The sequence below is a fragment of the Sinocyclocheilus rhinocerous genome, unplaced genomic scaffold, assembly GCF_001515625.1.
Source record: "Sinocyclocheilus rhinocerous isolate Xijiao unplaced genomic scaffold, SAMN03320098_v1.1 scaffold474, whole genome shotgun sequence".
NCBI classification, from domain to species: domain Eukaryota; kingdom Metazoa; phylum Chordata; class Actinopteri; order Cypriniformes; family Cyprinidae; genus Sinocyclocheilus; species Sinocyclocheilus rhinocerous.
The window spans coordinates 254,059-265,978 of record NW_015644625.1 but is presented as its reverse complement, the minus strand read 5'-3'; the positions used below and the strand labels follow the sequence as shown (position 1 = coordinate 265,978).

The 11,920-nt window shown below is 39.0% G+C and overlaps 1 protein-coding gene across 3 annotated transcripts in view; it reads left to right on the top strand.

The window, feature by feature from the left end:
* LOC107758515 (centromere protein F) overlaps positions 1 to 11,811 on the top strand; it is a 27,388-nt gene extending 15,577 nt beyond the window's left edge. For 2 of the 3 annotated variants that reach the window (XM_016576266.1, XM_016576264.1), the window contains exons 10-17: positions 2,088 to 2,210; positions 4,125 to 4,260; positions 5,404 to 7,790; positions 8,573 to 8,760; positions 8,989 to 9,133; positions 9,559 to 10,405; positions 10,865 to 11,021; positions 11,134 to 11,811. In XM_016576266.1, coding sequence (XP_016431752.1) covers positions 2,088 to 2,210; positions 4,125 to 4,260; positions 5,404 to 7,790; positions 8,573 to 8,760; positions 8,989 to 9,133; positions 9,559 to 10,405; positions 10,865 to 10,995 — 3,957 coding nt within the window. In that variant the 3' untranslated portion in view covers positions 10,996 to 11,021; positions 11,134 to 11,811. Of the gene's footprint in view, positions 1 to 2,087; positions 2,211 to 4,124; positions 4,261 to 5,403; positions 7,791 to 8,572; positions 8,761 to 8,988; positions 9,134 to 9,558; positions 10,406 to 10,864; positions 11,022 to 11,106 lie in introns of all 3 variants that reach the window. The other variant, XM_016576265.1, reaches the window with a different exon arrangement.
* The last annotated feature ends 109 nt before the right edge of the window (positions 11,812 to 11,920 follow it).

Sequence of the window (11,920 nt, the reverse complement as noted above, 5' to 3'; positions counted from 1 at the left end):
TATATGTGTGTGTTTCTCTCCATAAGATCAATAAAAATGTTGTACTAGTTTAATAAAAATGTTAATAAAAACTAGTGCGTGTATCTTTTAACCCCCCTCAACCAAGCACCAATATTACTGTGTTTTCAGTATTCTGTTGTTACATCTCTTCCATTTTTTTCGACTGTGAAATAATTTTCTCTATTAGAAAAATCTGATTTTGCGTGTACAGAACATGATGCTGTTCATGAAATTAACGTCCCATGCCATGTATGTATACCCTAGTGTACACAGTATACTTTGGGCTCTAAACGACATAGCACTGCTCTGGTAACCAATTAGAACACGTAGGGCAATGTAATGATGAGTGTTTAGACAAGCACCACTTTTCTCTACTCGCTTCTCCTATTTTCTTAAATAGCTTTGGTTCAGTCGGCTAATTTTTGTTTGTAATTTGCAGAAACTAGATGTTTCCAGAAATGTAATTTGCAGAAACTAGATGTTTCCAGAAATCTAACCTCTACTCTATATTAAACTGTAGCTTCTGTCCTTTTCCTCTGTCTCTCTTTATTCTCTCTGGCTCTCGTTCTTTGTCTCATGGGAGCTCCAGTATGGGTGTCCTCTGGTCGATGCACTAATGTCACCCCTCTCTCTCTCTTTCTGTCATTCTCCCATTGCTCATGTTTTCTCACACAGTTCTATTCCTTTTTTTTCTCTTTCTGTTTTTCCTCCTCAGAGGACACTAGAGCGAAGGTCAGTGTTGTAATCTCAGTGTGATGTATGTTTGAAAAGCATAGCATGTTTTTTTTTCAGAAATGCTTATATTCTCCAGAGCCTTAAGTACAGGAAGAAGATATGGATATGACCCAGGGGTTTGGTGTGTGTGTGTGTGTGCATTCATATTTATTTCATGCTGTAGTCCGTAGTAAAGAAAAACGGTTCACGTGCGCCCCATGCTAAATGTATTGTTTGCGTTTTGTGATCAAATTGACAGGCTTAGAAATCTAAGACGGTGTTTCCCATACATTGATTTATTTGTGGCGGACTGCCACAATACCAAAACTGACTGCCACAAGTAGATTTTCCAAAAGGCTTTGACTTCGTTGAATAGACATGAGCACTGCACGTTTCAAAATCAAAACGCAGCGCGGGTATTTTTATAACACTGTATTTCTAAAGGAAACTGACTCTCTTCAGAAAATTTTCAACGTCATTTTCATTTCATCTTGCATGTAATGCCTGAAAAGTAGTGGAGCAGAGCACTGCTTTGTGTACAGCCGTTACCGGGAAACCGCTATTTCTCCTGCTCTAAAATCGCCTCCTGCTGGCAATTGAAAAGCATAGCATGTTTTTTTTTCAGAAATGCTTATATTCTCCAGAGCCTTAAGTACAGGAAGAAGATATGGATATGACCCAGGGGTTTGGTGTGTGTGTGTGTGTGTGTGTATGTTTGTAGTAAAATATCACTCTCAACCCATACAGTTCCCTCATATTTCACTAAGACAAAAGTCTTGTTTGAGCCCTGTTTTGCTGATAAGATACTGTGTGTTAAAATAAGAGACACGTGATGCAAGCATGTCTGTAAATACAGAGGTGAGTAATGGTGTTTCTATGCTGATGGGACACAAAAACTGATACCATGACCTGAATTGAGGTCATGGAATGTGTTGTTTTGAAATTCTGATAGTTACAGATTGTTTTACACTACTTATGGCCATACTTGGATGTTTTACATAATTACACATTCTCTCTATTTGTATAGAGAGAAATAAAAACAAAATGAGCATAAACATTTCAAATGTGTGCTTTGCATGAATGTCTAATTTACATGAGTAGGCCTTTGGATTCAGTTCTGTAAATGTTGCATGGTTTGTACATCATCTGGTTAAACTGCAAGACACGTGAAAGGGACATTTTGCATTTTACATTCCATAAATAAATCTCATCATTTGTTTGACATGGTTTCCATAACATTGGTTTATGTGGCATCCTGCATGAAAATGAGTGATGCGTACCTAGTCTGCCACAAACACGGCATGGTGAAGATCTGTGCTCTTTCTCTTGGCACACACTCTAATCCTTCTGCTGACTGTTTGTCTTTCTCTCAGGTGTGTTTGCAGAAGCAGAGTTTGGAGAGAGATCTAGAGGATGTGAGAGGAAAATTGAAGAACACAGAGTCTGATCTGAAAGAGAGTCAGAAGAGAGAGACACAGACTGAGGCCAAACTCACGGTACAACAACATACATAATCTGACAGAGTCAGTCAACACAAGTTTAGTTGTACTACTATTCAGAAGTTTGAAGTCTGTGAGATTTTTTTAAGAAAGTAGTACTTTTATTCAGCAAGGATGCATTAATTTGATTCCTTGTCACAGTAAAGACATTTGTAATGTTGCAAAAGGTTTCTGTTTTTAAACAGATGCAGTTCTTTTGAACCTGTTCAGTAAATCCTGAAAAACGTATCACTGTTTCCAGAAAAATATTAATCACCACAACTGTTTAGAATGATTTCTGAAGGATCATGTGACACTGAAGATTGGAGTAATGATGCAGAAAATTCAGCTTTGCATCACAGGAATAAATTACATTTTAAAATATATATAAACAATTTCACAATTGATTTAATTATGAATTATTGATTTCACAATATTACTGTGTTTTTAATCGTGTAAATGCAGCCTTGGGGTGCATAAAATATTTAATTAAATCTTACTTTTTACTGTAAAATATAAAGACATTTAATTTCTTTATGAACCATTTCTCTTTCTGAGAAGGTCAAAGGAGATATTTGGATTTGGTTAACTTTGGCTATTTTTCAGCAATTTTGTGTGCTTAGAAATTGTGATATTGTTTCTAAGTTAGAACTTAGAAATTGTGTGCTTATGTGCTCATTTTTAAGGTCAAGTAAATAGATTAATTTATTAAGAACGATGTGACAGAGATGCACTGACTTTTCACCAATCTGACACGCTACTTAATCTGTACCTCGCCTTTTTTTTTTCTTTCACATTCATCAAAATATAATCTAAGTGTGTTAGGTTACCTCAACAAGAGTGACAAGAAATGCTGTTCAATAACAAGTCACCCGTCACAATGTCTGGTAGATAAGGCAGGGTTGTCTTCAGTTATGACAGGGTGGGATTTTTTATTTATTTTTTGCTAATTCCGCACCCTGTCATAAAACAAATTGATCAGAGAGAGATCCTGTCAAAAAAAGAGAGACAAACTAAGACTAGACACAGCATTCACATAGATTTTTCAATGGAGTCATTTTGACTTCTAAATTAGTAGTTAAATACAGGTTTTGGTATTATTACAATACATAAATAGCTTCTTTATTTCCTCTTTGGGAATGTCCCCAAAAGTAAATTACAAAATTGAAAAAGGTTGTACTGATTAATATTTTTGTGGAAACATGATGATTTTTTTCAGTATTACTTGATGTACGTTCAAAAGAACAGCATTTATGTGACAAAAATCTTTATAATAATGTAAACATTTTTACTGTTGCTTTTGATTAATGTGTCCTTGCTGAATAAAAGTACTAATTTCTTAAAAGAAATCTTACTGGCCCCAGGCATTTGAACAGTAGTGCATAGCTAGATCAGAAACACAAGCACATACTGATCAGAGAGACCCAGTCAAAGAGACACACACACAGATGAATCTCCCAGTGCAACAATGCCGTTACTGACTCAGCTGAATGCAGCCTCAGATATAGCACCATTATCTCCTTACGGCTTCTGTTTCATGCTGGGGCTTGGGTTTAAGCGCTTTATTTTTAGACCGTATGCGTACAATATGAGAGTCGTGTATTATAATCACCAAAAGCTTTTATGATGTTTAAAAGCAGTGTAATGTTATATGCAGATCAGGATTGCAGTTGGATAACCTCTTTGTCCGCTTGAATGCTTTCATTTTGTGTATTTAGGTGTGTGTCTTTTTCCAGCATGCCTCACCCTAAACACTTTGAGAATTATGGTTGCTTTACTTTTCACTATTAAAATTCTGTTCGCTGTAACAACACAGTTGTATAATGTAGTTTTATGGCTGTTCAAATGTGATGCGTGTCTTTAATCATTAATCTCATTTGACAAGCCTGTTGTTCTTTGTTCTATATGTGCACTTCTCATCTTCTCCTGTAGGAGGCGCTGAGGGATTGTGAGAGTCTCACTGTGTCTCTGGGGCAGATGAAGAAACAGGAGAAAGCTCTAAAGGAAGAAGTAAAGCGTTTGACTGAAGAGCTTGCTGAGGCCCTCAGGCTCATTAAAGAACTTCAGGGTGAGTCGGGAAGGAATCTGGTCCACACGGAGAACTGTGTTTGTGTGTTTTGGCCCCGCCCTGTTACACACATCCCTTGTGTTTGCCTCCCTCTTCTGACCAAACCTTGACAGTACACCTTCAAAAATCACTGGACATTACTAAAAGTCTGTAATGGGTTAGACAAGCCAATCAAAGCAGTGGACCCCCAAATCCTCCCAACCTTTATTATTTACATTATTTATGGTTTATAAGACCATACATTTTAGAAACCTGAATAAGATAATGTGTCATTAGTTGAATACTTTATTACTGCTGTTCTTGAGTGTCATAATTTTGAACTATTACTCTGACTTGAAGTAACAAATGCCAGAGCTTTTAATAATATTAATACTAAATGATCATTTAAATGACATAAAATGTATATAAAACTTTGCTTTTTTTGCCAAATAATTGCCAATACAGGTGCATCTCAATAAGTTAGAATGTCGTGGAAAAGTTCATTTATTTCAGTAATTCAACTCAAATTGTGATTTGGCACCTGCTCACACTGCCAAAAGCACCAAAAGTTGGTTAAATGACCATGGTGTTGGTGTGCTTGACTGGCCAGCAAACTCACCAGACCTGAACCCCATAGAGAATCTATGGGGTATTGTCAAGAGGAAAATGAGGAACAAGAGACCAAAAAATGCAGATGAGCTGAAGGCCACTGTCAAAGAAACCTGGGCTTCCATACCACCTCAGTAGTGCCACAAACTGATCACCTCCATGCCACGCCGAATTGGGGCAGTAATTAAAGCAAAAGGAGCCCCTGCCAAGTATTGAGTACATGTACAGTAAATTAACATACTTTCCAGAAGGCCAACAATTCATTAAAAATGTTTTTTTTTATTGGTCTTATGGAGTATTCTAATTTGTTGAGATAGTGAGTTGGTGGGTTTTTGTTAAATGTGAGCCAAAATCATCACAATTAAAAGAACCAAAGACTTAAACTACTTCAGTCTGTGTGCATTGAATTTATTTAATACACAAGTTTCACAATTTGAGTTGAATTACTGAAATAAATGAACTTTTCCACGACATTCTAATTTATTGAGATGCACCTGTATTTACCATATTATTTGCTCATTTTTTAATAGTCTTGACTCTTCTTTTTCCCTGTAGCTCAACTGGCTGCTCCTCCTCCTCCAGCTGTGGCCGCTCCTCACTTCAGCTCTGCAGGAGACTGCTTCTCTCCTTCTGTTTCCCTTCATCATGACCGCTCTCCTCCATACAGCAACTCCTCTCAGAGAAAGAAAGCCCCTAAAACAGGGCGAACAAGAGAAGAGGACAGAATGAAGTACCCCTCCGGCAGAGAGCCAGGAGAGGGCATCGACTCAGAGCACATTGGAAAATTTGAGTCTGAGGAATCACAGGAATTTAAAGGAAGAGGAATCCGAACACATCCAAGTGACTCTCTGAGACTGAGTGAGACTGATGTAGAGACCTCAGTGACAGAACAAGACACGGGTATTGAAGATGTGGAAACGGACTCGTTCACGTCTGAGTCAACCAGCGGCACAATGCCTAAAAGTGAATCGGCCATCTCTTGCAGCCTACAGATAGATGACACATCAGGCAAAACAGAAAAACGTGACTCTGCACCTCTAAAAGATCTGAAGAAGGAGAACGCAGAACTTCATGATGAACTTAGAGATGTGAAATATGAGCTTCAGAAGCGACTTGAAGACCTCGAAACCCAGAGAAGAGCTGAAACCGAGGCTAGGACCAAACTGAAACAGTTGAGCCGGAAACACTCGACACAGACAGAGCAGCAACATGCCAAAGCTCTTGAACTCAACGACAGCGTGACAAAACTGGAAGCCCAGCTGGAGCAAGAGAAGAAAGAGAGCACAAAACTGAGAGAAACTCTCGATGCGCTAGAAAGAGAAGCTGAGAAGAAGCTAGAAGAGATAGAGAGAGACCAGGAAGAAGGTACCCAGCTGAAGAACGTCTTGGCTGAAATGGAGCAAAAGGAGACTTGCATGGAGGACGAAATGACAAGAATGAAAAAGGACTTGCAAGACCTTCAGCTCAAGCTTGCACAGGAACGGGAGGAAAGAGAGAGGGAGAGAGAAGAGGAAAGGAAACGGATCAGAAAAGAGGAATTGGAAGGACTAAAGATTGCACAGCTTCAAGAAGAGCTGGACAGTCTTCGAAAATCTAGGAGTTTGGAAGAGAAGATTTCAAAAGACAATCTTCCCCTCACATATTTACAACTAGAACACCATCCAAACACCAATAAAAATCCTGCTGTTATAGAAAACAAAGACTTTGTTCTTTCTCCAGACAATCAAGAGTCCATCTGTGATTCTGTGAACCTTCAGAACACAATGGTCTGCAAAGAAACCAGAACAATGGAGCTGATTATGGATCTTGGAGCACAAACTAAACCAACAGAGGACAAGACCTTTGCTGCAGAGATAGGCAGTATTCAAGCATTGAGCAAAGATGCCTCAGATTTGGACAGCACTACCGTTTTAGTTTTAGAGCTGGAGCGCCTGAGGGCAGCACGAGACCGAGAGTCAGATAAGGCGAAACTAGCTCAAGGAAAGCTGGAGGACCTACAGAAGCAAGTGACCACTCAGACCAAGAACCTTACCCAAGCTTTTGAAAGCCAGAGCAAGCACATTGAGAACCTGCTGAAAGAGTTGCACGATAAAGACTGCGCCCTCGAGAAGCAGAGCAAAGAATTGCAAAAATGTCAAGAGAAAATCTGTCGTCTTGAAGAAAAACACACTAGGGTGACCATTACCCGCAATGAGGTCTCTACGCCTCCTGAACTGTCTTCAGAGATCTCAAGAGAACTAAGCTGTGATTCGGTCTTCAGCAATACAAGCATAAGCGACCATGAAATGTTTAGTGATGATACACAACCGGTTCTGAAGGAAAAGGTCTCACGGCCTACTGTACAGCTTCCTGTTAGTCAAAACATTGACCAAACCAACACTAGTAAGATATCTGATAAGCTACAAGCGACTGAAGCTTCCAAGCCACATGAATTATGTCTCACTTCAGATGTACATTGTGGAAATGCTCCGAATTCTAGTGCTGATTCAGGAGCACCCAGTCTTTCTGAGGTAACTGATGCGAACACAAGTTCTCTATTGCAAAACGAACAGTTGGATGTACTTAACTTCCAAAATCACGTTCCAGAACCTTCCACAGGTGCTATCAAAGAGCTAGAACGAGTAATAAAGGAATTACTGGATGCTCAGCTTGAGCTGAATGTGTTGAAGGCTCAGAATTCAGAGCTTGCTCTACAGGGAGATGTAATAAAGGAAGAGCTTCTGACTGTTAAACAAGAGAACGAAGAGTTTAAATTGAAACTGAAACACTTGGGTAAAGACACTTGTGCTAAACAAGATGGTGCCTCACTTTTAGTGAACACTGAAAATGAAGAATTGTCAAGCACAAAGGAAGGGTTACAAAGTGGCTCTCCATTAGGACAGGAGGAGTTGATTGTTCTTCATGCTAACTCCAAAGCAGAGGTTCAGTCTCTTCAGGAGCAGGTAAGTTTTATTAAAATGGAAATGTTTTGTTGGCATGAATTGGAAATCCACCCTATCAGTTTTCTAAATGCATCTTCATGATGTTATTGTAAACATGCATGTTTCATTTTTTTTACATTTTTGACCTCAATCTTGAAATGACAGGATTCTCTCTTATATGCCAAAACATCTCCAGTTATTTTGTTTAAGCCCAGACCTTTTATTAATATTGATTGCAAGTTCACATTCAGATATACTTTCATCCAGTCAACAACCAGTGGATAGAACCAAGTCCCAACCCTAATTTTTTCTTTTTCAATAATCCGTTTCACTCGGATGTACAAAACAATATGGAAGAAAAGTTCCTAACCAGTATTATAAAGCAGAAAGTGATAAATCCCTTCCATGTTAATCTGTGATCTTGTCCTAATCAGCTACGAATACAATAAGACATTTCTTGTTTTTTTTGTGTTGTGCTGGGTATCTCCTCCCACAGTGAAATCTCATTATTCTAAAATCGCACGACTGTATATTAAACTAAAAGTATGTTCTGATTGGTTGTGATTTTGATACTTCATCTGCTATTAAAGTCATATTTCTGCGCTCACTGAAGTACTATTATCATATCACAGCATGTCATAGTCTAGTAATGCTCCACTACTGTTATTGCACATTTAAACAAACACTTAACCCTTAATATTAATCCCAAGATTATCTAATTGGGAAAACTCCTTTATTTGCATGCATGTACAGTACATTTAGGTCATGTTCATTTTGTTATTCATATTCTCTGTGTCCTCCAGATCCAGGCATTACAAGAGCAAATCCAGCACCTCTCTGAGCAGAACAGGACACAAGCTGTAGAACTAGAACTCTGGAAGCTCTCAGAAGAAACCGTGGGCAACAACTCACCCTCCATCGTGCTAAAAGAGTTTGAGCTGTACCTCCCCTGCAGTCCCAGAAAGCTGCACACAAAGTCCCAAATGCCAAGGTAACATCCTTTGACTGGCATTTGTTGAAGATAAATATGCGATAAGCAACATAGTAATGTAAACAGCGTTTGTTCATAATAATTTTAAAGGCAGTGTGAGGTACTTTACGTGAATTATGGGTATGTTGGTCCTGAGATGAGGAAGGTAAACACAGGTTCAGTGAATGAGCGATGTTTATGTAGGACCCTTAATGCAAGACCCTTCAGTCTGTGCTCTGTCTGCTGTAGAACCAAGATGCACCAGTGCACTGTCAAAGATGTGACAAATCGATCTGGATTAGCCAACACAAATGACCAAACCAACTTGGGGGAGCATGTGTCACCTGAAACTCAAATGACACACTATGTGAGAGAATCTCAAGGACCTGATAAGGTAAATAACATTTCATAATGCATGTCATTATTTACATATGGAAAAATTTGATTTGAAAATTGAAAATTGTGATCGTTCACTTTCCATCATGTCACTACAAACCTGTATAATTTTATTTTTATTTTTATTATGGATTGCCTTTTTTATACAATGAGTGTGATTGGGGAAAGTGACAACAAAAGTGCATTAACTCCACATTCATTTTTATTGTATAGAAAATGACTGCATGAACGTTCTGCTGATCTTTGTATGATTAATCAAACTAAAACCATAAGAGCTCTCTGTGGTTTTCAGACAAAAAAAATATATGATTGATGTTTTAACATTTGCAAATTAAGAAATTAAGCCATAAATATTAGCCCTAATATAGTCATAAGCAAATGCCATTCAAATGATCACAGACCTATTCATTTAATTGTTTTCAGGATCTTATGACTGGAAATGTGAATGTAATGACCAAAGAACATGCTCAACCCAAATGTGAAAGCAGCTCTGTTAACAACAAAAGTCCTCCTGTCTGTGTCTCAGATATAATGAGTAGTAACACTAAAGACAAGCCGTCACCTCCACAGACCAAACCAACAGATTACAGTAATTCAGATTCTCAGACAGTTGCCTCAGTGTCTCCCGAGGATCAGACCAAAGCAGCAGGTGCTAGTACGAACAGCCAGGAAGATGCCTTAATCAGTGTTTCCATCTCAACCAAATATCAGACCGAGGTAATCAACTCAAATCCAATCACAGACTCCTATGGGACTGCAGACTCCCAGAATTCTGGTGTGTTATGCCCTGGGCATAATGAGATTGAAACTATGGAAACTGTTGATTCGGATAAACACGGACATTGTCATGGAGAAACAACAGATAAACAGAACAAACATGCGGAAAAGCCAATCAAGAATGAATCTGCTCCATGTAAAATGGAAGAGGTCAGCAAGGTCAGAACAGGGGTGAAGAGTGTATCCACTCAGACAGAAGAGAGCCAAGATCTGATTTTGGGGGACAAACAGCCACCCGTCCACGCCTGCACCCAAGTAGATGGAGAACAGCTGGAGACGGTGGAAGATAAAGGCCATAAAGAGCCTGCAGACTCGCCGCCCCTCGCTCCGACCCCACAGTCTGTTACAAAGCAACTGCTCTTATCCAGCGCGTTCCCCATGAATGACCCAGCTCACCTCGCTGAACGCATCCGGCAAAACCGCAGCCGCATGTCTGTCGCTTACGACGAGACCGAATATGAACCGTATGGCCTGCCAGAGGTTGTCATGAAAGGTTAGATACTATATTAAAAACCAAACGTTCTTCAAAATGTAAACTTGCTATAAATTTACTCCCCTTCAGGCCATCCAAGATGAGTTTGTTTCGTTATTGGAGAAATTTTGCATTAAATTTAGCTGGAAACAACAGTTCGAAGTTAAATATGCCTTAATGTTGGATTTATTTCTTATAAACGCAGCTTTTTACTTCAAGATTTTGATAGATTAGAGTCATGTGGATTACTTGTGGATTATTGTGATTGTTTTTATCAGCTGTTGGGACTCTTATTCTGACGGCACCCATTCACTGCAGATGATCCATTGCTGATCAAGTGATGTAATGTTAAATTTCTCCAAATCTGTTCAGATGAAGAAACAAACTCTACATCTTGGATGGCCTGAGGGCGAGTGAATTTTTTGCTAATTTTCTTTTATGTGAGAACTATTCCTTGAATGGTCTTTTTATCTCCTGAAGGATTTGCTGACATTCCCAGCGGGCCAGCTTGTCCATACGTCCTGCGTAGGGGGCTTCTGGGAACTGATGCAATGCCCCTCCCACGCAGAGAAGCCACGCCCCAGGAGGAAGATGATGACATCGAGCCATAGTCTCATACACACCTGATACCTTCCAGGTATTTACTCTGCATGCTTAGCAACACATGTTTGAAATGCATCAAGTCATTTTCACTAGTTATTCTAATATGACTCACATTTCAGAGCAGCATCATCTGTGTATGTTCTCAGGTTTCCATGCTGAAGGAATTTCACTCTTTAATCATAATGTACATATCAACGGTGTCTTCTGCTCACCATGACGCTCGACAGGATCTGAGCGCTGCCTGTCATGTGATGTAGAATTTAAAGACATTGAGATCTCTTTTTTTTTTTTCTGATTGTTCTCGTCAGCTGAAAGACAATGCCTTATTGTGCATGTTGATGTCGTATAGTTTTGAGTGTTGTAGCCGTTTATAAATTAGCTCCGAAATACCAATGTAATATATTTTTGTTTGCGTAGAGGAGGCGTTAGCCCCTGTTTTATGAGACTTGAATTTTGTGAATAGCCTTATTTATTGACAGACACGTCTTGAAGACTTTCCTTTGTGCACTACTGTGAGAGAGAGAAAGAGAGTGTGTGTGTGTGTGTGTGTGTGTGGGGTATGACTCAGATCAACCTGAGCCTGTTTCCGATCCTTGTATGGCGATTTACTGTCAGGCTGTTTCTTTCTCTCGGTCATCTAACAGCTTTATAATGCACAGTGGAGTATTTATATCATTGTCCGCTTGTAATGAAGCATTTGAGAAGCTTGGATACATTTTTGATTAGATTAATCTATTTATCTGATTCACTGTCATCTGTGTATTTGTGTACATTTGCTTGAATGTGTTTCTTCTAAATGTCAAATGGTTTCAGTTCGGAATGTTTACATTTATTAAACATAAATGTCCATGTGTTGTTTTTTCTGTGCACTGTAGAAATCTGTACCAGCTAAATTTGGAGTTTACTTCATAACGATTTGAAGATATTTCATTT